General features: G+C 43.9%; 1 protein-coding gene across 5 annotated transcripts in view; it reads left to right on the forward strand.

The window, feature by feature from the left end:
* Positions 1 to 27386, forward strand: part of LOC118358000 (glutamate receptor ionotropic, delta-2) — a 543733-nt gene that overhangs the window by 330672 nt on the left and 185675 nt on the right. For all 5 annotated transcript variants that reach the window (XR_004820395.1, XR_004820396.1, XM_035735345.2 and 2 more), the window contains one exon: positions 1089 to 1294. Coding sequence is in view for 3 of the 5 variants with exons in the window: in XM_035735345.2 (XP_035591238.1) it covers positions 1089 to 1294 (206 nt within the window). In the remaining 2 variants the exon portion in view is untranslated. The remainder of the gene's footprint in view (positions 1 to 1088; positions 1295 to 27386) is intronic.

Consider the following 27386-nt stretch of genomic DNA (forward strand, 5'->3'; position numbering starts at 1 on the left):
TGAGTAACAGGCAGTTTACATGGGGCATCTTATTCATCCAAACTACTCAATACTGCCCCCGGTCTCAGAAAGGTTTTAACACACTGGCAGTGTACAATATCATTTTTTGTTGCCATCACACAACAGAATACTTCAACTGGAACGACACTCTCAGAAATGGTTTCACAAAAATAACGTGTGAACATAGAACTAACTATAAGGTTATATTTGAAGAAAGATAATTCCGAGATCATTTACTGTAAAGTTCTGAACCCGAATTGTTTTGAAGGGTGTCAGCAATTTTTATCTTGTATTCTTTTTTTTAACTTAACAACATGATTTCGGTATTTGTAAACTACGCCCCCCAAATATTCTAACGAGCCCTCGACTCTACATTATGAAGTAGCTGTGCTTTTGCGGGCTAGACCTTGCTGGGCTTGGTGTGGGCTGGCCCATGTTGGGCTAGCCTGTGTTGGGCTGGTTAGGGCTTGGTGCAGGCTTGCATGTGTTGGGCTGATGTGGGATTGGTGTGGGCTAGCCTGTGTTGGGCTTGTTGTGGGCTACCCCGTGTCAGGCTGGTGTGGGACATGGGGCCATTCTTGCTAGGAGATGAGCAGCCAGTCAGCTCTCTGGCTATGATTCATGTTTTATTTACATCCTCTGTGAGACATCAGCCTCATCACTGCAGTGACAGATGTACTACACAGGTCTCACTTCAGCACACTGAAATGCTAATGGTCCATGTATTCCAACCTTTTTCTACAAGAGCAAATGTGATTAAAGTTAATTGATAATACTGTGATTTTATAGTACCGGTATCCAAAAAAATATGAAGGGGGAACAGTGAAAGCTGATCTCCAATAACCTGTTTTATAGTTTGTGGAAAGATGGTCAGTGAGTTTATTGACATGTCTTTAACTCGACAATAGCGGCTCGGTTGTTTTATCTGGCTACTTGTTCACCAAACTGTGACTGACAGGTGTCCGCATAATGAATGTGATGCAAATCCCTCTCCTTTTCTCCATCTCGTCCCCGTTTATCCCCCTCTCCCTCCCCACCTCCCCTGCCCCTATCGCTCTACACCCATCCCTCCCTCTTTTTCCATATAGATATCCGTGGGATCCAGGACTTCCTGGACAAGACGTCTCAGCAAGGCATGGACGTGTCGCTTCAGAAGGTGGAGTCCAACATCAACATGATGATTACCAGCATGTTCCGGACCATGAGGGTAGAGGAGCTCCACCGTTACCGGGACACGCTGCGCCGGGCCGTGCTCTTCATGAGCCCCGCCACTGCCAAAGCCTTCATCACTGAGGTACACACACACACACATACATACATACATACATACATACATACATACATACATACATACATACATACATACATACATACATACATACATACGCACATACATGTCTCACGCTATCCAATCGCTTGTTTTTATGTAGCGTAATTGGCTAAAACAGGTGCTCACGTGTATTTGCAAGGCAGAGAATCAAAGATCGGGGTCCAGTGCGGGATCATGACGAAGGAAGCTATACCGTTAAGGAGGCACAACGATGCCTGTTACACATAGGACCTAAACTTTTCCACACTACTACAACTTACATTCTCTCTTCCACATTCCCACTCGTATACCTCATGGAGACAATCACTGCTTAAAACACCGGGTCTAATAATTCCTAATATTGTATTATCCCCAAATTAGCTATGTTTACATATGATCAATAAGTGCTAAGAAGCTGCTAATACATGACTAATTGTCAATTGATAAGCACTTAGGAAGCCCAATCCACAGTGTCAAATGGTTCTCTGTGGTGGTTCCCTATTCCCTTTATTCGTACTTGTAAGATATTTGAGATAAAGGCCCAGTGCAGTCAAAAACGGGATATTCCTATGTTTTATTAGGTACACCCATCTAGTACCGAGTCGGACCCACATTTGTCTCCAGGACAGCCTGAATTCTTCAGGGCATGGAAACATTGCTCAATTGCTAACAAGGGACATCATGTTTGCCAGGAAAACATTCTCCCATACCATTACACCACCGCCACCAGCCTATACCGATGACACCAGGTAGGATAGGGTGATGGACTAGTGCTACTTATGCCAAATCCTGACTCTACCATCAGCATGATGCATGAGTAGCCGGAATTCATCGAACCAGGCAGTTCGCACCTCAATTGTCCAGTGTTGGTGATCGCGTGCCCACTAGTCGCTTCTTCTTGTTTTTAGCTGATAGGAGTGGAACGCAGTGTGGTCGTCTGCTGCAATAGCCCATCCGTGACAAGGACTGACGAGTTGTGTGTTACGAGATGCCGTTCTGCACAACACTGTTCAACTGCTCCATTATTTGCTCGCCTGTTAGCTTGCCATTTTCTTTCGACCTTTCATCAACAAGCTGTTTTTGTCCACAGGACTGCCACTGACTGGACGTTTTTTGTTTGTCGCCCAATCTCGGTAAACCCTAGACGTTGAGCGTGAAAAGCCCAGGAGGCCGGCCTTTTCTGAGATACTGGAACAGGCGAGCCTGGCACCGACGATCATACCACGCTCAAAGTTGCTTAGGTCACTCGTTTTGCACATTTTAACGTTCAATCGAGCTATAAACCTGATGCCTATCTGCCTCCTTTATACAGCAAGCCACGGCGATGTGACTCACTGTCTGCAGGAGCAAACCATTTTCATGAACAGGGTGGTGTAAACTGGCCACTGTGTGTATACTTCCATGGGATGAGGTTGGAATGATACTGTGAAATTCTGAAAATGATGATAATGCCCTTTAAGTGTACGAGCTATTTGAAAAGACTGCCTGAAATCAAATCAAATGTTATTTGTCACATGCTTTGTAAAACGACAAGTGTAGACTAAAGGCCAAATCAAACGAAAGGGTTTTTTTTGTTTTGACTTGCATGAACGAGCGTGTACATGCTGGAATTAGAATGCCTGGTAGTGAATGAGAGTAGACAGCGAACAGACGGCGTCATGCGCTTCAAATTACAAATCAAGTCTTTTTTTCCCCTTGCGTCTACATGAAGCAATGCTGGTAAAGTGAGCAGATACAATTCCAGAAAATAGGCTTATAGGTTTATGCATTGTTACGTCTGGAATTGTGAATAGTTAAAAAGTGTTTATTATTATTATAATACATGTTTGTTTATTTCCAGCACAGGCATATAGATTAGGCAGGATACAGCTGGGGAACTCTAGGAACTCTGTTCAAGAGAGAACACTGTTGTGTGGAAAGAATGAGACTAGCTAAACTCTTTAAAAACTGATAGGGTCTATTAGCTACAATTCTCCTCACGTTAACAGGAGGCCGGTACGGTGGCTCCCGTAGGACATATAAGGCGAGTCGAAAGGAGCACACAACAATAATTCACAAGGGCTACATCGTGAACATAACTGTTTATTATGGAATCTCATGGCAATAAAGTTGACATACACTATGCAGTGTATGTTAGTGGGTGCTCTCTACTCTGTCTCTGTGTGGTTTCGGCTTAATAGTGAAATGCTTACATACTAGTCCTTTTATAACAATACAGTTGAAGGTAGAACATTTGAAGGCAGATTTTCTAAACAAAATAACTTTCTTCTGAAACTCGTCAGTCTATTCTTGTTCTGAGAAACAACAACTCGAGAAATTGCCAAGAAACTGAAGATCTCGTACAACGCTGTGTACTACTCGCCTTCTCAGAACAGCGCAAACTGTCTCTAACATACTGCTTGGGTAACCAGGGAAGTGTCACCAATGGGTGCAATCGGAAAGTATTCAGATCCGTTTTGTTTTTGTTACGTTACAGCCTTATTCTAAAATTGATTAAATTCACTGTTTTCCTCATCAATCTACACACAATAACCCATAATAACCCATAATAATAACCCATAATAACAAAGCAAAAATAGGTTATTAAAATATTTAAGTATTCAGACCCTTGGCTTTGAGACTCGAAATTGACCTCAGGCGCATCCTGTTTCCATTAATCATCCTTGAGAAGTTTCTACAACTTGGTTGGAGTCCACCTGTGGTAAATTCAATTGATTGGACATGATTTGGAAAGGCACACACCTGTCTATATATGGTCCTACAGTTGACAGTGCATGTCAGAGCAAGAACCAAGGCATGAGGTCAAAGGAATTGTCCTTTGAGCTCCGAAACAGAATTGTGTCGAGGCACAGACCTGGGGAAGGGTACCGACATTTCTGCAGCCATAACTCGGACATGAACCCGACCGAACATCTCTGGAGAGACCTGAAAATAGTTCTGCAGCGACGCTCCCCGTCCAACACGAGCTTGAGGGGATCTGCAGCGAAGAATCTCAGAAACTCCCCAAATACAGGTGTCGTGTTGTTGGCTATGCCGGATTAAGTGATATGACATGCTATTCTATAAAATAATTTCTCCGTAATTAATATTACCTGATTGAGCTAATCATGTAAATATAACTAACTAGAGAGTCGGGGCACCACAAAATAATATTTATAGAGCTGTTATCTTCCGAATACACCTAGTAATATTTTACATCAATAGCAGTCAATATTAATCCTCACCTTAATTCAGTCTCATCTGAAAGTTGTAAATTATTCACGAACCCTGGCTAACAAGTTGAATCAGCAATACAAAATTGGGTTTAATTATTTATTTACTAAATACCTAACTAATCACACAGAATTGCATATACACAAAATTAATCATAACTTGATTACAAATTACGTCATAAAGGAAAACGTCCCTAGCGGGCGGAACAGATATGACAGCTGGTTACACCAAAGAAAAGGGGCTGGGTTTGAGTGAAAGAGCGGGAAGACTGAGGAACAAAGGGAAAAAGCTGTGCTATCGTAAATACAGTATCTTATGCATTTACCCCCCATTTGGAAAAGGAAAATGCAATAAATATTTACTCTGAGCTGCGCTTTGGTAGGTTGGTGGTGGATGGAAGGCCGTGTTGCCAAACCGAGTCCTTTGTCCTTTGAAGAATGTCTCTGGTGGTCAATTGGATACATTACATTTACATTTAAGTCATTTAGCAGACGCTCTTATCCAGAGCGACTTACAAATTGGTGCATTCACCTTATGACATCCAGTGGAACAGCCACTTTACAATAGTGCATCTAAATCTTTTAAGGGGGGGGGGTGAGAAGGATTACTTTATCCTATCCTAGGTATTCCTTAAAGAGGTGGAGTTTCAGGTGTCTCCGGAAGGTGGTGATTGACTCCGCTGTCCTGGCGTCGTGAGGGAGTTTGTTCCACCATTGGGGGCCAGAGCAGCGAGCAGTTTTGACTGGGCTGAGCGGGAACTGTACTTCCTCAGTGGTAGGGAGGCGAGCAGGCCAGAGGTGGATGAACGCAGTGCCCTTGTTTGGGTGTAGGGCCTGATCAGAGCCTGGAGGTACTGAGGTGCCGTTCCCCTCACAGCTCCGTAGGCAAGCACCATGGTCTTGTAGCGGATGCGAGCTTCAACTGGAAGCCAGTGGAGAGAGCGGAGGAGCGGGGTGACGTGAGAGAACTTGGGAAGGTTGAACACCAGACGGGCTGCGGCGTTCTGGATGAGTTGTAGGGGTTTAATGGCACAGGCAGGGAGCCCAGCCAACAGCGAGTTGCAGTAATCCAGACGGGAGATGACAAGTGCCTGGATTAGGACCTGCGCCGCTTCCTGTGTGAGGCAGGGTCGTACTCTGCGGATGTTGTAGAGCATGAACCTACAGGAACGGGCCACCGCCTTGATGTTAGTTGAGAACGACAGGGTGTTGTCCAGGATCACGCCAAGGTTCTTAGCGCTCTGGGAGGAGGACACAATGGAGTTGTCAACCGTGATGGCGAGATCATGGAACGGGCAGTCCTTCCCCGGGAGGAAGAGCAGCTCCGTCTTGCCGAGGTTCAGCTTGAGGTGGTGATCCGTCATCCACACTGATATGTCTGCCAGACATGCAGAGATGCGATTCGCCACCTGGTCATCAGAAGGGGGAAAGGAGAAGATTAATTGTGTGTCGTCTGCATAGCAATGATAGGAGAGACCATGTGAGGTTATGACAGAGCCAAGTGACTTGGTGTATAGCGAGAATAGGAGAGGGCCTAGAACAGAGCCCTGGGGGACACCAGTTGTGAGAGCGCGTGGTGAGGAGACAGATTCTCGCCACGCCACCTGGTAGGAGCGACCTGTCAGGTAGGACGCAATCCAAGCGTGGGCCGCGCCGGAGATGCCCAACTCGGAGAGGGTGGAGAGGAGGATCTGATGGTTCACAGTATAGAAGGTAGCCGATAGGTCTAGAAGGATGAGAGCAGAGGAGAGAGAGTTATCTTTAGCAGTGCGGAGCGCCTCCGTGATACAGAGAAGAGCAGTCTCAGTTGAATGACTAGTCTTGAAACCTGACTGATTTGGATCAAGAAGGTCATTCTGAGAGAGATAGCGGGAGAGCTGGCCAAGGACGGCACGTTCAAGAGTTTTGGAGAGAAAAGAAAGAAGTGATACTGGTCTGTAGTTGTTGACATCGGAGGGATCGAGTGTAGGTTTTTTCAGAAGGGGTGCAACTCTCGCTCTCTTGAAGACGGAAGGGACGTAGCCAGCGGTCAGGGATGAGTTGATGAGCGAGGTGAGGTAAGGGAGAAGGTCTCCGGAAATGGTCTGGAGAAGAGAGGAGGGGATAGGGTCAAGCGGGCAGGTTGTTGGGCGGCCGGCCGTCACAAGACGCGAGATTTCATCTGGAGAGAGGGGAGAAAGAGGTCAGAGCACAGGGTAGGGCAGTGTGAGCAGAACCAGCGGTGTCGTTTGACTTAGCAAACAAGGATCGGATGTCGTCGACCTTCTTTTCAAAATGGTTGACGAAGTCATCTGCAGAGAGGGAGGAGGGGGGGGAGGGGGAGGAGGATTCAGGAGGGAGGAGAAGGTGGCAAAGAGCTTCCTAGGGTTAGAGGCAGATGCTTGGAATTTAGAGTGGTAGAAAGTGGCTTTAGCAGCAGAGACAGAGGAGGGAGTGAAAGGATGTCAGGTCCGCAGGGAGGCGAGTTTTCCTCCATTTCCGCTCGGCTGCCCGGAGCCCTGTTCTGTGAGCTCGCAATGAGTCGTCAAGCCACGGAGCGGGAGGGGAGGACCGAGCCGGCCTGGAGGATAGGGGACATAGAGAGTCAAAGGATGCAGAAAGGGAGGAGAGGAAGGTTGAGGAGGCAGAATCAGGAGATAGGTTGGAGAAGGTTTGAGCAGAGGGAAGAGATGATAGGATGGAAGAGGAGAGGGTAGCGGGGGAGAGAGAGCGAAGGTTGGGACGGCGCGATACCATCCGAGTAGGGGCAGTGTGGGAAGTGTTGGATGAGAGCGAGAGGGAAAAGGATACAAGGTAGTGGTTGGAGACTTGGAGGGGAGTTGCAATGAGGTTAGTGGAAGAACAGCATCTAGTAAAGATGAGGTCGAGCGTATTGCCTGCCTTGTGAGTAGGGGGGGAAGGTGAGAGGGTGAGGTCAAAAGAGGAGAGGAGTGGAAAGAAGGAGGCAGAGAGGAATGAGTCAAAGGTAGACGTGGGGAGGTTAAAGTCGCCCAGAGCTGTGAGAGGTGAGCCGTCCTCAGGAAAGGAGCTTATCAAGGCATCAAGCTCATTGATGAACTCTCCGAGGGGACCTGGAGGGCGATAAATGATAAGGATGTTAAGCTTGAAAGGGCTGGTAACTGTGACAGCATGGAATTCAAAGGAGGCGATAGACAGATGGGTAAGGGGAGAAAGAGAGAATGACCACTTGGGAGAGATGAGGATCCCGGTGCCACCACCCCGCTGACCAGAAGCTCTCGGGGTGTGCGAGAACACGTGGGCGGACGAAGAGAGAGCAGTAGGAGTAGCAGTGTTATCTGTGGTGATCCATGTTTCCGTCACTGCCAAGAAGTCGAGGGACTGGAGGGAGGCATAGGCTGAGATGAACTCTGCCTTGTTGGCCGCAGATCGGCAGTTCCAGAGGCTACCGGAGACCTTGGAACTCCACGTGGGTCGTGCGCGCTGGGACCACCAGATTAGGGTGGCCGCGGCCACGCGGTGTGGAGCGTTTGTATGGTCTGTGCAGAGAGGAGAGAACAGGGATAGACAGTCACATAGTTGACAGGCTACAGAAGAGGCTACGCTAATGCAGGGAGATTGGAATGACAAGTGGACTACACGTCTCGAATGTTCAGAAAGATAAGCTTACATAGCAAGAATCTTATTGACTAAGATGATTAAAATGATACAGTACTGCTGAAGTAGGCTAGCTGGCAGTAGCTGCGTTGTTGACACTACACTAATCAAGTCGTTCCGTTGAGTATAATAGTTTCTACAGTGCTGCTATTCGGGGGCTAGCTGGCTAGCTAGCAGTGTTGATTACGTTACGTTGCGTTAAAAGAACGACAATAGCTGGCTAGCTAACCTAGAAAATCGCTCTAGACTACACAATTATCTTTGATACAAAGACGGCTATGTAGCTAGCTATGTAGCTAGCTACGATCAAACAAATCAAACCGTTGTGCTGTAATGAAATGAAATGAAAATGTGATACTACCTGTGGAGCGAAGCGGAATGTGACCGGGTTGTTGAGTGCGGAAGTTCTATTCGGTAGACGTTGGCTAGCTGTTGGCTAGCTAGCAGCGTCTCCTACGTTAAGGACGACAAATAGCTGGCTAGCTAACCTCGGTAAATTAAGATAATCACTCTAAGACTACACACTCTAAACTACACAATTATCTTGGATACGAAGACAGCAAAGACAACTATGTAGCTAGCTAACACTACACTAATCAAGTCGTTCAGTTGAGTGTAATAGTTTCTACAGTGCTGCTATTCGGATACGTTGTAGTAACGTCGTTGTGTGGTAGACGGGATACTCTGTCTGTTCCTTCCTAACCTGCGTTTGCAGCTGCTGTTGCTAACTCAACGGCTAGGAGGTATCGCTTCTGTAGTGAAAAAGAGTTCAAAGTTCATACCATTCGCAACCAAAGCTCACGCTGATGTTGGCTTCATTCTGTAGTTATTTTCTGAACCATTCTGACATCGGACCGTCGTCCTCACATCCTTTCGGAACAGGTGGTTATATTGTCGTCAAGGCTTTATATAGGAAGGGAGAGGAGGGCGTGTTTGAAAAGTTTTATGGCCCATGTCCCTTCACAGGGGCGGGCCACTGATTGAGCAGAGCCCTAACCTTATAAAAACCCAATTCTCACATTTTAGAAGCTAAAATCACATTTCATCCCATCACAAATAATTTCATATTCAAACATTTAAATTGAACAACAATTCCATGTGAATCCGATAACTCTGATGTGTAGACTTTCCACTGTCGAGTTTGTCATCTTATCATTGATGAGAATGTCTCAGATGACAACCGAACTGACATCATATTCATTAAGTACCACCGCATATGTTCAATTGGTTGGATTACCAGAATATAGTTCATTTCCCCCCACCTTCTGATGTTCCCAGAATCTCTATGTTAACCAAGGTGTTTGCAAATGTAACATCAGTAGGGTAGAGAGAGGAAAAAGGGGGGAGAGGTATTTATGACTGTCATAAACCTACCCCCAGGCCAACGTCATGACACAGGTGTGCCAAGCTTGTAGCGTCATACTCCAGAAGACTGTAATCACTGCCAAAGGTTCATATATATATATATCTATCACATTTACATATGTATTTTTCCCCCCATTCATTTGCACCTGTTTTTGCTTTGTCATTATGGGGTATTGTGTGTAGATTGATGAAGGGAAAAACAATTTAATCAGTTTTAGAATAAGGCTGTAACGTAACAAAATGTGGAAAAGTCAAGGGGTCTGAATACTTTCCGAATGCACTGTATATGGGCTTCATAAGACTTCATAAGATTTCCACCACAGGGAGCACTTGGCATTTTCATGGCTGGAGGCTCAGAAAGCTGGAACTCGAGACGGCTCGTGCCTTTGAAAAGTATTCAGACCCCTTGACTTTTTCCACATTTTGTTAAGTTAAAGCCTTATTCTAAAATGGATTAAATAAATAAAAAACATCTCATCAATCTACACACAGCACCCCATTATGACAAAGCGAAAACTGGCTTCTAGACATTTCTGCAAAAAATGAAATACTGAAATACCTTATTTCAGACTCTTTGCTATGATACTTGAAATTGAGCTCAGGTGCATCCTGTTTCCATTGATAATTCTTGAGATGTTTCTACAACTTGAATGGAGTCCACCTGTGGTAAATTAAAATTATTTGACATTATTTAGAAAGGCACACACCTGTCTAGGTCCCACAGTTGAGAAAAAACCAAGCCATGAGGTTGAAGGAATTGTCCTCAGAGCTCCGAGACAGGATTGTGTCTAGGCACAGATCTTGGGAAGGGTACAGAAAAATGTATGCAGCACTGAATGTCCCCAACAACACAGTGGCCTTCATCATTCTTAAATGGAAAAAGTTTTGAACCACAAAGACTCTTCCTAGAACTGGCTGCCAAGCCAAAATGATCAATCGGGGGAGAAGGGCCTTGGTCAGGGAGGTGACCAAGAACTCAATGGTCAATCTGACAGAGCCTGAGGGTTCCTCTGTGGAGATAGGAGAACCTTCCAGAAGGACAACCTTCCAGAAGGACAACCATCTTTGCAGCAGTCCACCAATCAGGCCTTTATGGTAGGGTGGCCAGACAGAAGCCACTCCTCAGTAAAATGCACATGACAGCCCACTTAGAACTTCCCAAAAAGGCACCAAAATACTCTCAGACCGTGAGAAACCAGATTCTCTGGTCTGATGAAACCAAGATTGAAGTATTTGGCCTGAATGCCAAGCGTCACATCTGGAGGAAATCTGTCACGATCCCTACGGTGAAGTTTGATTTAATCCATTTTAGAATAAGCCTGTAACGTAACAAAATGTGGAGAAAGTCACGGGGTCTGAATACTTTCCGAATGCGCTGTATATGGGACCAAGGTTGAATTTATAAAACTAAAATAAATTACCTCTGAAAGGATGTTCTGTTCTACGGTTAGATAGTGTAAAATGGATACCGATTTGGGGATAAAATTGATGACAAGATTTCTCTAGCTTGGAGAGGATGCCCGAGTATGTTTTAACTTAATCAAGTTTATTTGTGAAGTCATTCGTCACAGGAGGGCCTCGTGAAATGTATTAGGCTCTTCTGCCAGATGGGAACTGATTGTAGCAAGGGCTGCTACGGCACACTACCCCTCGCTTCCTGTGTGTGTGTGTGTGTGTGTGTGTGTGTGTGTGTGTGTGTGTGTGTGTGTGTGTGTGTGTGTGTGTGTGTGTGTGTGTGTGTGTGTGTGTGTGTGTGTGTGTGTGTGTGTGTGTGTGTGCCTGCATGTGTGTGTCTGCATGTGTGTGTATAGCAGTGTGTGTACATGTGTGTGCGTGTACAGTATGAGTATGTGTGTAGTTTGTAGTGTAGTGTGCCTGCGTGTGTGTGTTGCTCTAACACAGCAGGAAGGACTGTTAAACATCTGTTATCTCCACACGTTGGCGTGGGCATGTTTTTCAACCTAAGCAGTGCTCCGCTCTCCAAACACACTTTGTAGACAAACACACATTCAACCCTGCATTATTTAATCCTTTGGTTAGCTCTGTTTGGTTGGCTTTATGGCCAAGACATGGACCAGTATCTGCAAATGACTAGACTACCGTGCCGTTTCAGATAAGGGAGTATGATTTGTTTTCCCATGATCATGGCCTTACTTCTATTACAGCCTTTTGGATGACTATCATTCATGTTTCGTTCACCCAGTTAAATGTAACAGCGATAGGTTTAAGGCTACTACTACATGATACTCAAATTTTACCTACGGTGTACGCATCATGAGGTTGCTACAACTTAGCCTATGAATGAAAGTTTACAACGTAGATGCACACAGGTCGAGAGACAAATTTGATGTGAAAGACTGTCACACCCTGACCATAGTTTGCTTTTTTTATGTGTCTATGTTAGTTGCTTGTGTCAGCACAGTTCTCATTATAGCTTCACAGTCGTTATTTGTTTATTGTTTTGTATAGTTTGTATTCAGTGTTCAGTGCTTTCTTTAATTAAATAATCATCATGAACACATACCACTCTGCATTTTGGTCCGTTCCTTACGACGATCGTGACAGACAGTGACACATGGACAGACAGTGACATTCAATACCGCCTTGCACACTCTTGCCTGCATCAAGAGTAGCTGATATTGAGTGTAATCATTAGTACAACAGTTGCTAATGAGAGTTTCTATTGGACAAGTGCAGGTATGTTTATGTGGTGTATTGAGAAATATGAGATGTGTTAATGAGTTTAGATTTAAAATGGTTGCAAATAGCCAATGAAATTTGTATGCAGGGGTTGTTATTTGAATTAACAAAAGACAATGGGGTTTCCATTCTAGCAACTGTACATATCTCCCGAGCATATTATATAATTTATTCAACATCATACAATATATATATATATATATATATATACATTTTCTTTCCATGTGTCACGGTCTGTCACATCAAATGTGTCTCTCGACCTGTGTGCATCGACGTTGTAAACTTTCATTCATAGGCTAAGTTGTAGCAACCTCATGATGGGTATACTGTAGGTCAAATTTGAGTATCATGTAGTAGCCTAAACGAGACCAAAGGGCGGTTAAGTTCAGTGATGTATTGGAGAATTTGGCTGAAGACACTGTAGAGAGTAGTTGAGTAGTTGACTGTAATGTGTTAAGTAGAACATTAAATACATTTGTTCCGTTTATTATAAGTACGCTTCTGAGTCTTCAGTAAAAGAACCCAGCATCTTAGGATGCAACAAGGATAACGGAATTCTGAGGCAAAATCCTCAGACTACTGATGACCAACCGAGTGAACAAGCTAAAAAGTTAGTTAGTACTAGTAAGGGAGCTGGTCAGCTGGGAGGTAAAGGCGTGTGGGCTAATGGCCCTTTTCAGTAGTGAGACCGGTTTGTGTTTCCAGGAGGCTAACAAGAGCTTCAGCACATATGAGGAGCGATTTTTGCAAGCCAACGAGATAGCTGGCGACCAAAGAAGAGCAGTGTTTGTATCAGTCATGGATTCAAATATGCTTATGCTGCCGAAATATTTGGTAGCGCCAAAGAAGCAGGAAGAGGCTAGCTTCCAGGAGGTAATTTCAGCCCTGAAAGACTTTTATGCACCAAAACAGAAAGTGTTGAGCAAGAAGTATGTTTTTCAGAACAGTAGGCAGGCGAGACGTTAGCTGAGTATATAGCATCGCTAAAGGGACTGGCGGCTACATGTGGGTTTGGGGCTGTACCAGAGGAGCAGCTGAGGGACCAGCTAGTTTATGGAGTTACCAGTTAGGAGCTGTGGGGCAAGATGCTAAGCGCGGCATATGGGGAGAATTTAACATGGGAAAATATATTGGACATTGTCAACAACTTCGAGTGCACAGCCCAGAGTATGCAGAAATTCCAGCAGACACCGGTTCAGTTCAGAACTGATCAGTTGACCACAAAACGGGAGGGACATCAATCCGGATCTTCCAGGGAGAAACAGTGGATGTCAGACCAGAGGGGGGAGATGTCAAAGCCCTGTATTCTCTGTTAGGTGACAGGACAGACCTGCCACTACAACGAGTTCCAAGGCAGAGCGTACCAGAAGACTGGACATCTTGAAAGGGCTTGCAGGGGGAGAGTGTCTGCGGGTAACAGCACGTTTTCTAAGCAACGCTCTCAAACAGCACACTCTAATCCAGTGACGGGGACACTCTACTTGACAACAGATCAAGTTGAGGAGGCCAAACTGATATTGCCTGCAGGCTCCAGCACAGTCAGAAATCACCAGTCAGAAAAGGACTTGGGACTTTTTACTGATTGTGAGTGTGTGAAACTGTACGTGGTCATGGTGAGATGTAACGGGGGAAAAGATAAAGATGGAGGTAGATACTGGGCCTGCCATGTCTATTCTCTGAGAAGCTGTACAACAGAATATTTAATAAGCATAAACCGCAACCATGTGATGTTGTTTTGAGAACTTACTCTGCTCAGCCAATTCAGTTAATGGTACAGCTGGAGGTCAAAGTGAAATGTGGTGCTCAGCTGTTACCACCACCTCTAGTGTCAAAAAGGGAAGGGTCCTACGCTAATGGGGAGAAACTAGATTTAGCACCTCAAATTAGATTGGTGAAGAGTGAACCATGTGTCAGACCCAGTTGCGCAGCTGTGCGATAAATATGCTGAGGTGTTTACCACACTGGGTGTGGTAAAAGGAGTTATAGCCAGAATTCAAGTTTCAGAGAAAGCTGTTCCAAAGGTTTGTAAGGCTAGACCTGTGCCTCATGCACTCGGATAGGCAGTAGACAGCTTTCAGAGCTAGAAAAACAAGGTGTGATCACACCCATAGAATAGTGAATGGGCAGCACCTATAGTTTGCGTTCCAAAGACAAACGGGGGTGTCAGAATATGTCATGATTACAAGGTCACTGTAAATGCATGAGTGGATGTGGACCACTACCCCTTACCAAATACCCAGGACTTGTTTGCTACTCTAGCCGGGGATAAACAGTTCACAAAGTTATACCTTACACAAGGCCTACCAGCTAGTGGAGGTAGATCAAGAGTCAAAGCATTTTCGGACTATAAACACGTTGAAGGGTTTATACCAGATGAATAGACTGACTTATGGAGTATCAAGTGCTCCCGCTATATTCCAATGTATTATTGACCAGGTCTTACAGGGTTTACCTGGGGTTGTGTGCTTTCTGGATGACATTCTTATCACAGGTAAATCGACAGGGACCACTTACAGAACGTAGAAGCTCAGAGCCGGTCTGGCTTTACTTACCTATAGGTAAAGTCTGAAGTTTACAGGTTGGAGTCATTAAAACTCATTTTTCAACCACTTCACACATTTCTTTTTAGCAAACTATAGTTTTGGCAAGTCGGTTAGGACATCTACTTTGTGCATGACAAGTCATTTTTCCAACAATTGTTTACAGACGGAATTTAACGTATAATGCACTGTATCACAATTCCAGGTGGTCAGAAGTTTACATACACTAAGTTGACTGTGCCTTTAAACAGCTTACAACTTTCCAGAAATGATGTCATGGCATTATACGCTTCTGATAGGCTAATTGACATCATTTGAGTCAATTGGAGGTGCACCTGTGGATGTATTTCAAGGCCTACCATCAAACTCACTGCCTCTTTGCCTGACATCATGGGAAAATCAAAAGAAATCAGCCGAGTCCTGAGAAAAAAATGGTAGACCTCCACAAGTCTGGTTCATCCTTGGGAGCAATTTCCAAATGCCTGAAGGTACCACGTTCATCTGTACAAACAATAGTACGCAAGTATAAACACCATGGGGAGCACGTAGCCGCCATGACGCTGAGCTAGACTGAAACACCTGCATTTTGGAGCTGCCTTACTCAAGAAAGCAAACTTTTATTAACTCAATGTTATTATATTTTTTTACATTGTTTGAAAACGGTTATGTGACACGTATTAATGCCAAAATAATCAGCAAAACAGGCTAAATAAAAATAAGGGGCATTTAGCTAAACAGTTGGGTCTCTGGCTCTGCCACACCTGCCCTGAATGACGGGTCACCATTGGGAATGGATGACATTATTGTCCTGATGTGGCCTGATCTTAACTGCATTGAGGAATACCTTAGATGTCTACACGAGAATCCACCTGTAGAATGGAGGTCATCATGAACTTGCATCTCCAAGGGGATGTTGCATCTGTTTATGCTCTATCAATGTGAAGTGCTTGTGACAATGCATATGATAAGATGCTCGTTAGAAAAGGGTCCCGGAAAGATAGCAGTAAGTATAACGGAGTTCTGAATCCTTATTCTCGCTAGCTCTCATGTACTCCTTTGATATCTAGAGAATATGAATTTTGCCATTTGATGTCCTTACCTTGAAATATTCAAATGATCTCAGCATGAGAGTTTCTCATATCCAAAGTGAAATCCTAAAATGACATGCCCTCTTCGTTCCAGAGTAACCTGCAAAATTGTCAGGATTTCCTCAAAAGAGTTAAGGTGAAGATGCGCTTTGATGTAGAAATATGATGGACGTAGTGGAGATATGGTTAACCAGGAGATGCAGAATTAGCTAATATGAACTAAATGTTTTTTTTAGAGGACTAGTTACTAGTTTCCCTGGTTTGTTGACATGGGGACTGTATGTGTAAAAGGGCCCTATGCCCTATGTAAGTGAACTAATAGGACAGGCAAATTCTAATTTGAAAGTTCAACTGCTGATTGTATTTCTTCCCCTCTAATCAGGGACTGATTTTGACCTGATACATAAGGTGGGTGCAGTTAATTATCAGTTAGAACAGAAAACCAGAAGTACTAGGCTCGCATTTGAATACCCCTGGTACAGTATAGGGAACAGAACAGGATGCCATTTGGGACACAGAAATGTTCTATAACTGTCACGTTCTCACCTTAGTTCCTTTGTTTTGTCTTTGTTTTAGTATGGTCAGGGCGTGAGTTGGGGTGGGCAGTCTATGTTCCCTTTTCTATAATTTGGGATTTCTGTGTTTGGCCTGGTATGGTTCTCAATCAGAGGCAGCTGTCAATCGTTGTCCCTGATTGAGAACCATACTTGGGTAGCCTGGTTTCACTTTTGAGTTGTGGGTGATTATTTTCTGTTCTGTGTTTTTTTCACCGTTCAGAACTGTTCGTTTGTCGTTTTATTGTTCTTGTTTCAGTGTTCACTATTCTTATTAAAAACCAAGAAGAACACTTACCACGCTGTGCTTTGGACCTCTCCTTCATACGACGACCGTTACAATAACAGAGATGAATGGGAGATGGAAACTGTCTCTAATGAAGAATAGGAGACTATTTTCAATGAAACCAACAGGAAGGTGATTTATAACATGCTCCCAATGCCTTGAGGAAAACAGTCAATGACCCTATGAATTACTAACGCTGCCACTCTAAATTAACATTGCATGAGCACATTTCGAAATTATAATTGTCCCGTATTAAGCAACATTCAAATTAAAAGTGTGGCACAGATTTGATTTGTATCATGGGTCCTGATGACTAAACAACTACACAGTATTTTGGTCATACTAATTTAATTGGTTGTAAAGCACTCCACAAGCAGACAGATCCACCACTGTTTCTTTGAATAATTTGATTGATCTTATCATCAAGAAGTTGCACTCCCTTGCGTGTATCAACAACGCAGACAAACACAGACAGTGGCGTCTGTGTTCGTTAATGGTTTTGACGTTTTTGCTATCACAGGATGATTCTCGACTGCAAATGGAAAATGCTTTCTTTTTTTATCGCCACGTTGCAGTATGATCCATCGAGTTCCCAAATAGTGATTGTAGCCATTCAAGATGAATACTAACCGTCTAGAAATCATTTAACATTCCCTTTCTCGTTTCAAAATCAGATTTACAGAAGACAGCGCTGGCTGGCATGCTTGTAATCACTTATCTTCCATCGTAGGTCAGAGAAGTGCCACCAAATTATTCGTACTTAAGAAGCTGTCTGAAGCGATTTTAAATAATCAAGTTGTAACATTGACAAATGATTTGTGACAGAAATCCAAAGCTGGTCCTGGGAAACCACCCAGTGTGCTATATTAGGCTTGTTTTGGGCTGTGGAAGAGGAGACCTGTCACGAAAGTCGTCAGGGACATGACCGGACCAAGGAGCAGCGTGGTGAGCGTACATTTTCCGTTTTTTAGAATGTCGCCAACAAAACAAGAAACACCAAAAACGACCGTGCAGCTTTCCAGGGCTATACAGGCCACTAACACAGACAACTACCCACAACTAAGGTGGCAAAACAGGCTGCCTAAGTATGATTCCCAATCAGAGACAACAATAGACAGCTGCCTCTGATTGGGAACCACACTCGTTCAAACACACAGAAATACAAAACATAGAATGCCCACCCCACATCACACCCTGACCTAACCGACTAGAGAAATAAAACGTCTCTCTGAGGTCAGGGCGTGACGAGACCGTTGGCAACACTGAGTGTGCGGTGTGTGTGTGAGTGTGTGTGCGCGCGTATGTACATACAGCATGTGTTTCGGATGTAATGTGTGACGCTGACAAATGAGGGGACTAACACCACTGATCATACTAGTCTGGTGTAGTCACTCTACTGTGAGAGGTCACCCAGACAGACAGAGGTACAGACTATCGGTCTGACAGACTGACAGTCGTTGGGACATGGAGGGAGGTGTTGGGGAGGGAGGAGAAGCGAGGGAGGCCGTGTCCTTAGCCAGCGCCTCTGTCGTCACTCCCAGTGAGATGTGTGTCTGACAGTGTCAGGGACAGATGTCCATTACCCTGATGGTGACAGTCTGACATCTGGGAGGGGAGTGTTAGAAACAAAGCTTCTCTGGAGATAACATTGAGCTCACACGGCTGACAACCATCACAACAACAACACAACAGACAGATAGCAACAGCAGGTGGTGATGTAATAGAGGCTTCAATTACAGTGTGTTTCTCCCGCGCTATATTACAGTGATAAGACGTTCTGTGTCTCTGTTTGGATAAGATGTGTCAGTACTGTTGTTAAGATGTATTCTAGAGAGTCAGCCTCTCAGGGCAGACGAGCTGCTGTTTCCTAGCACACACACGCACTCACACATACCTTTCTGACTGCATGCAATGGTTTGAATTAGGCACATCTAGCTCAGTGTGGGGCTGTGTGACTGGTCACTTCAGCTCAAGGTAACAGTTAGACGGATGGCCCTCGTCAGACGTGCCCCCCTCTCTCCCTCTTTCCCTTTTTCTGCTAACTCCATCTCTCTTCACTCGCTCTCTCTCTCTCCCCTCCATCAATCAGACAGACAGTCGGACCCCTGTTCCCACCACTCAAGGTCGGCGTCTGAGCAGCAGACAAACACAGTAGGTGTCACGCCTCTCTTACACAAGGTGGGCCACACAGAGAGAGCTCTGATTAGTTCATGCTGAGTGAGTGAGACAGTGTTGGTCGGGTGACACATGCACCACAAACAGAAGGAGAGTGAGTGAGTTGAAGTGGAAAAAAGTGAGAGAAAGAAAAAGATTGAGATGGGGCAAGATCGAACTGGACAGCGGTACGGGTCAAAAACGTCTGACCAATGAAAGTCAAGGTCAAAGTCAGTCAAACCAATTATGTCCTCCGAGAACCTAGAATACGTTTGATCCATAAGAGACATAGGCTTTTGTAAGACCAGGCTTGTGAGAGCAAGTTGACAAATGAAGAATGATGCTGACCTAGAGACCCTCAGTGGTCATGCTGACAGGGTTTATCATGGGGTGATAACCCAAAGAGACAGCCAGGGAAGAAGAAGATGGGAAGAAGAAGAAGTCACCATGGTGTGCCTTCTCTCCTTCCCTCCCTCTCTCTGCTGAATGACACTTTGGAAACTTTTCTGCTGTTCCAACACTTTCTCTCTGCCAAGGAAAGGAAGGAGCTGTTTGAAATGCATTATTTAAATGGGAAAGGGCCGAGGCTGAGATTATGATTTGCTTGGGATTCATCGTGTGTCGTGTGTCGCGTCTCTCTCTTACCGTCAACTCTGCGCCATCGGTGCCACTGCCGTAGCGACAGACTGTAGGAAGAGTCACCCGTCACAGAGGTGCTATTACTCAGTGGTGGAAAAAGTACCCAATACTTGAGTAAAAGTAAAGATACCTTTTTATAGAAAATGTCTCAAGTAAAAGTGAAAGCCACCCAGTAAAATATTACTTGAGTAAAAGTCTAAAAGTATTTGGTTTTAAATATACTTTAAGAATCAAAAATGTAATGTAATTGCAAAAATATACTAAAGTATCAAAAGAAAAGTATAAATCATTTCAAATTCCTTATATGAAGCAAACCAGACGGCACGATTTGTGTTCAGTGAGTCCGCCAGATCAGAGGCAGTGGGGATGACCAGGGATGTTCTCTTGATAAGTGTGTGAATTGGACAATTTTCCTGTCCTGTTAAGCATTCAAAATGTAACGAGTACACTTGGTTGTCTTTGAAAATGTATGTAGTAAAAAGTACATTATTTATTTTAGGAATGTAGTGGAGTATTAAATAAAAGTTGTACAAAATATAAATAATCAAGTACAGGTACCCCAAAAACTACTAAAGTGGATTTTTTTGTACTTCACACCACTGCTATTATTATTGGGGAGGAGGTGGAAGAACAGGGGGAGGCGAAACTGGAACGCTTTTGTCCTTACCCCGATGAAGGAGAGAATTGGGGGGGGTGATTGGGGGATGGTTGGAGGGACGTGGGTGTAGAGAGGTGGGGATCCATGGACAGGTAGAGAGCATGTGCAGTAATCCTTTGTGGTGAGGATACGGATAAGACAACAAACCATAGTGGAAATGGATAACTTTATTTTATACTCTTACTACCACCCGTATTTCTCTGGTATTTCATGTGAAATGACTCAGTAACACATTGGTATTTTCTAGTAATACTTTGAAGTAATTCTTTCTTGGTTATTTATTGGTGACATTATTGGCACTGTCAAGTTAGCTACAATGAATCGCAAAATAACCAAGAGTCAATTATCTATAAATAATTATATGATTTCCCTGTCACCATGTTAGTACCATGCAGTGGTGGAAAAAGTACCCAATAGTCATACTTGAGTAAAAGTAAAGATACCTTTTATAGAAAATTACTCAAATAACAGTGAAAGTTACCCAGTAAAATACTACTTGAGTAAAAGTCTAAAAGTATTTGGTTTTAAATATACTTAAGTATCAAAAGTAAAAGTATAAATAATTAAAAATTCCTTATATTAAGTAAACCAGACGGCACAATGTTTGTTTTTTCAATTTACGGATAGCCAGGCACCCAGTCTAACACTCTAAGACATATCATTTACAAAAAAAGCATGTGTTTAGTGAGTCCGCCAGATCAGAGGCAGTAGAGGATGTTCTAGGATGACCAGGGCTGTTGAGGATGACCAGGGATGTTATCTTGAATTGGACCATTTTCCTGTCCTGCTAAGCATTCAAAATGTAACCAGTACTTTTGCTTGTCAGAGAAAATGCATGGAATAAAAAGTACATTATTTTCTTTAGGAATGTAGTGAAGTAAAAGTAAAAGTTGTCAAAAATATAAAAGTAAAGATATCCCAAAAAAGTACTTAAGTAGTACTATAAAGTATTTTTACGTACTTTATACCATTGGGACCATGTAATGCACAATAGCGCATTACCTGGAAATTGTATTTTATTCTACCACAGTGGTAGGGTACTGTTCATGCTGACATTTAAAGGGTCATCATTACTGCTGTCGATGGATGTGTCACCTCAGTCCTCCACCCAGAGCCTCCTCTCAACAGATAGCACTCGCGGGCTTCGTCCCAAATGGCACCCTGTTACCTATGCAGTGCACAACTTTTCACTACAGAGGCAGTAGGGTGCTATTTGGGATGCATCCCTATAAGGCCACAGGATGTTCAGCGGGACTGCTTTAACCTTGAACTTTATCACTGTAATGGACGGCCATGACATTAAAGTCCAATCTCAAACACACATGACTAGAATTGAGGGTATGATGGTGGAGCATTAAGGGTACAGAAGGAAGCTCTTAGGTTAGTCCTATTGACTTGCATTACGACCAATGACTCTCTCTGCGAACATATCAGATAGTACAAGTTGTCATTGTGTATTGGTTTACAATAGGTCCTGTATTGACGTGTGTGTGTGTGTGTGTACAAATACAGTATGCCATACACGCGCACGCATGTGTGTACCATGTATGTGCATGTGTGCATGTGTTTAAGATACAGTATACCGCCTCTCGTCTCTGAAGAATAGTGCATCAGATCTGTCTCAGGTGCCTGTACTCGCATTCAGTGATTATTTACAGCCGCTAGCCTGCCTATCCCCCCAAGCCCCGCCCCTTTCCTCTGTCACTATGTCCATTACGCGGCCAATTAAATCTCACTGGCCATTCTCCCATCTCAGGCCATTTCTTCTCTTTTTGTTTCTAATTTAATTGGGGACGGCATGACCATTTCTTACTCGCAAACCAGAGCCGGGTCTCCAAGGTGGAGAGGGAGGGACATAAAATCATAAACTACTCTTCAGTTAAATAGATAACCGTACACAGTGGCATTTTTAGATTGGTTCGGAATGAAGGATGAAGAATGAAATGACATGGTAATGTTTGTGCTGTGTCTTTTCTAATTCATGCACTTGGCTTTAATGGAAGTCCCGCTAGTAAGACGTATCAAATGTGAAATTGCAATTGTCTGTGGAAAGAGAGAGAATGAGAGCGAGGGCGAGAGAGTTAGAGCCTCGTGGGTAGTTGCCGAATTAATTCTGGCTTCCTTCGCGTTGCTTGGATGCGTAGGCTTTTCTGTCGTCGGATGATCAAGTGGATGGCATTTCTGGTCCTGATGACAGGACTGGCAGGTAGAATATCTGTGGAAATGGTGCTGTTGAAAAGGCGACGCTAAGATTAACACCTTGGTGTTCTAAAATGTCAACTCATCAATTATCATTTGAATTTGTCGTATCTTTGTGTTGAAACTCCGTGTTCTGTAGGCCTACTTTGTAGTTTCCTTTTAGATAACATAGATATGTTTTACAGATATACATCCAATTCTTGTCATCTCTATGTTCTGTATTGTTTCGACTGGTGAAAACAAATCTGACACTGGCATTACAAACTTTCCATCACAAATGTCACCAATTTGCAAATATCTGGCCCTAGGAAGCTCTGCAGCACTCTGCACTTGATATTTTACTAAATCAGAAAGTCCCATTGAATGTGGCTGCCTGCTGAGGCTGCAATACAGTATCTATTTTAGAAGGCAAGCTTTGTTTTGTGTGTTTCCCCCTCGCGTATTATTTAGTGATTCTCCCTATCGTATGTAATGAATGGTGACAGAGCCATGGCAGTAGGATGATACAACTACAGTGGTTGGGTTAGGCCTCTAATCCTCTCCCTCCGCACTTCGCTATTACACATGCAGACAGACTTAGGCAGGGGTCAACCGTGGGGTCAAACTGATATGGTGATACTGTCACCAGCCATAGTCCAACTGGGAATCACAACACCATGGGTCTGTCCCAAATGGCACCCCATTCCATTTATAGTGCATTACTTTTCACCGGGGCCCATAGGACCTGGGCCCAGTTTCCCAATAGTGATGTAATTTAGGCTTACGAGTGTTTTTTTTTTTAACAATGAATCGTTCCTACAAGTCCGAATGTAACATGCATTTCCCCAAACACCACGCAGAGAGAACGTTCACTAAGTGTGCCGTTAAAACGTGCGTGGATACTGACCGAATGAAAAGCAGTGCTGCTCTCAGATCAGCTATGTCCTAAATCGAACCTTTACTTTCTAATTATTCCACAATACTGATGACTAATCAGATTCTAGAGAGATATTATTGTTGCAACCCACTCTCTACAAATATTGAGGCGGATTATTCTAATGTGTGCAAGCATTACCCTATGACAATATCAGGATTTGCCACATCATTGTGCACATGTTGATACACAACATGAAATATATTGAGGTAGACTTTTCAGACTGTAGCTGTCACGTTCTGACCATAGTTCTTATGTGTTTCCTGTGTCAGTATTTGTGCCACACGGGACTGTTTCACATTTCTTGTTTTGTAGTTGTGTTCATGTTGAGTTTTTCTATTAAAACCATGGACACTTACCACGCTGCGTTTTGGTCCGCCTCTCCTTCGACAGAAGAAAGCCGTTACAGTAGCCTAGAATTAACCAAATTAGAACTCAATTGAAATGACATTAAATTGATTTCAATTTGATTGAAATACAATGACTGTACAAAAAATTAGGAACATGTTCCTACTATTGAGTTGCACACCCTTTTGCCCTCAGAACACCCGCAATTTGTTGGTGCATGGACTCTACAAGGCGTCGCAACTCTGCTGTACTTTGAGCCCAGGCCATGAATGAGTGAGTCACTCAGCCTTATGTAGGTGCCGAGGCTCTATGACCCCCGCCACCAACTTGATGATTTAGCAGACATCACCCGCCTATATTCAGTCAACACATGTATCTTAAGAATATCATGGAATATAATTGAACATTTCTCGTTTTTCTTAGAATAAAAACCTTAGTGTAGCAACAGTTTTATTAAGTAATACTGACGAGGAGTAACAAAAGAAGTGTATTTTTTTTCCGGGTTGTGCAGGACAGAGGAATAGCAATTGTTACATTATTGCTCTACATTCAATCACCTTCTTCATCCTCATCATTCCTTTCATTGAAATTCAATTTTGATGTCGTGCACAATTATACATTTATATTTGGTTTATGGCACCCCCTTGTGCTGGTCTGGAGCAATGAAGTAGGGACGCAGGGTACTGTGCTAAACCACAAATTACCTCTAAATCCCGCAGCATAATGTCAAAACTTTTAGTTGAGCAACCACTGTACATATCTATCTCAATTAGCTCGTACCCCTGCACATCGACGCGATACTGCTACCCAGTGTATATAGCCCCGTTATTGTTACTCATTGTGTATTTATAATTACTTTTATTATTATTATTATTTGTTATAACTTTAAAAAAAAGAATTTCTCTATTTTCTTTCTCTCTGCATTGTTGGGAAGGGCCCGTAAGTAAGTAGGCTGTTCACTGTTAGTCTACACCAGTTGTTTACGAACCATGTGACAAATCTTCTCTGTATACATCAATGATGTCGCTCTTGCTGCTGGGGAGTCTCTGATCCACCTCTATGCAGACGACACCATTCTGTATACTTCTGGCCCTTCTTTGGACACTGTGTTATAACAACCCTCCAGGCAAGCTTCAATGCCATACAACTCTCCTTCCGTGGCCTCCAATTGCTCTTAAATACAAGTAAAACTAAATGCATGCTCTTCAACCGATCGCTGCCTGCACCTGCCCGCCTGTCCAACATCACTACTCTGGACGGCTCCGACTTAGAATATGTGGACAACTACAAATACCTAGGTGTCTGGTTAGACTGTAAACTCTCCTTCCAGACCCACATCAAACATCTCCAATACAAAGTGAAATCTAGAATTGGCTTCCTATTTCGCAACAAAGCATCCTTCACTCATGCTGCCAAACATACCCTTGTAAAACTGACCATCCTACCAATCCTCGACTTCGGCGATGTCATTTACAAAATAGCCTCCAATACCCTACTCAACAAATTGGATGCAGTCTATCACAGTGCAATCCGTTTTGTCACCAAAGCCCCATATACTACCCACCATTGCGACCTGTACGCTCTCGTTGGCTGGTCCTCGCTTCATACTCGTCGCCAAACCCACTGGCTCCATGTCATCTACAAGACCCTGCTAGGTAAAGTCCCCCCTTATCTCAGCTCGCTGGTCACCATAGCACCACCCACCTGTAGCACGCGCTCCAGCAGGTATATCTCTCTGGTCACCCCCAAAACCAATTCTTTCTTCAGACGCCTCTCCTTCCTCTTCTCTGCTGCCAATGACTGGAACAAACTACAAAAATCTCTGAAACTGGAAACACTTATCTCCCTCACTAGCTTTAAGCACCAACTGTCAGAGCAGCTCCCTGCACCTGTACATAGCCCACCTATAATTTAGCCTAAACAACTACCTCTTTCCCTACTGTATTTATTTATTTATTTTGCTCCTTTGCACCCCATTATTTTTATTTATACTTTGCACATTCTTCCACTGCAAATCTACCATTCCAGTGTTTTACTTGCTATATTGTATTTACTTTGCCACCATGGCCTTTTTTATGCCTTTTACCACCCTTATCTCACCTCATTTGCTCACATCGTATATAGACTTGTTTATACTGTATTATTGACTGTATGTTTGTTTTACTCCATGTGTAACTCTGTGTCGTTGTATGTGTCGAACTGCTTTGCTTTATCTTGGCCAGGTCGCAATTGTAAATGAGAACTTGTTCTCAACTTGCCCACCTTGTTAAATAAAGGTAAAATAAAAAAAATAAAAAATTTGACCTGACCTGACCACCACCGTTTGTTAGATGGACCTTTAAATAATGCGCGTGTGGACACATCTTTATTCATATGTGTAGATGAAGGAACACCCCTTTCCATACACTCCATTCAATCAATTGTGTCCATCAATTGTCCATCAATTGCTATCCAAATGTCAAATTACATGTCATCGTATAAAATAAGGTTGGCGGTGAATTATTGCCCCGTGTGACATACATTGGAAATTGATCGATATTCACCATCATCTCCTCCATGGCTTTTGCCGGGGTTCAGGACCTTTATTCACTACTGGGAAGACAAATGACTGATATATTGACCCTGATAATCCCTGAGCCTCCCCTCCCCATCACAGCACATGAAAGCCACTCACTATGAAAGCCACTCACTTGGAATTCACTGTCATCATTTCTCTGTGGAGTAGAAAGCAAAGAGAGTGGAGAGGGGAGAGGACCCAGCATGGCGGACTGGTAGTGTATAGGCCAGCATCTCCGTGGGTCAGTCGCTGAACAATCCCAGTATAGCCACACTCAACACGGATGGTTCCGGTTGCACAGCTCTGGGGTGAAGATTCCCCTCCCCCAATCATAACCTTAACCATTAGTGGACGAAATGCTAAACTGACCCAAGATCAGCATCTATGGGGAACATAGAACTATACATCAGTTGCGTACGGTACTCTGTGGAGGGAAAAAGGGAATGACTTTGCTTTGGCTTTCATCTATCAGAATGGTGGAGGAGGATTAATAGGATGTTTGGTTTGAGCTTAGGCCCTGGCAGAGTCAGACAGGACTGGGCATGTCCTTGGAGCGACTGGGGCTGAATGGCTGGAGCTGAATTGATGGCTTGTGTAAATCAGTGTTGTATGATCAGGCCTGCATTGGCCTAATTAAGCAGGCGGTAATATGGTAATGTAGAGTCATTAAGAAGCCGGGGGATGGATCCACATCAAATCCCCTCTGGCCCCCCCAAGAGCTTGCATGCCAACCCACACGTGTCTTATGCCTTCCCCTCAGCTCAGATTGGACTGGCAGAAAGAATATAGCACCAGCGTCCTATTCATTTGTGCACACGGTAGCGAAACGTTTCACAACGGAATACCAAAACGAGAACTTCTTAATCAAAGTAATCCATGTTTCTTCTTCCATTTGGTGTATAATGAATATAATCCTGTGTGCGTGAGCGAGTGCATGTGTGTGCGTGTGTGTGTGCTTTTCTCAGATGACAGTGGATCAACAGGAGGGCCCGGCTCTGCAACCCTCTCTCTCGCTGTGTGTGCTAAGTGTGTGTGGGCCCCCATGTGTGTGGCTCCCAAGCTCACCTAGGAGTCAGTGCCGTACTGCAACAGACACTGTGTGACAGTATGGCCTCCTGACAGTCGCACACAGAGCATGAATTATAGATGACTGATGCCGCACTGTGAGTGAGGTGGCTGACATTAAACCAAAATGGCAAATGTGACACATAATGGTTATGATGTATGAAGGAGCGTACGCCTGAGTAAG

Source organism: Oncorhynchus keta, chromosome 25, assembly GCF_023373465.1.
Source record: "Oncorhynchus keta strain PuntledgeMale-10-30-2019 chromosome 25, Oket_V2, whole genome shotgun sequence".
Taxonomy (NCBI): Eukaryota; Metazoa; Chordata; class Actinopteri; order Salmoniformes; family Salmonidae; genus Oncorhynchus; species Oncorhynchus keta.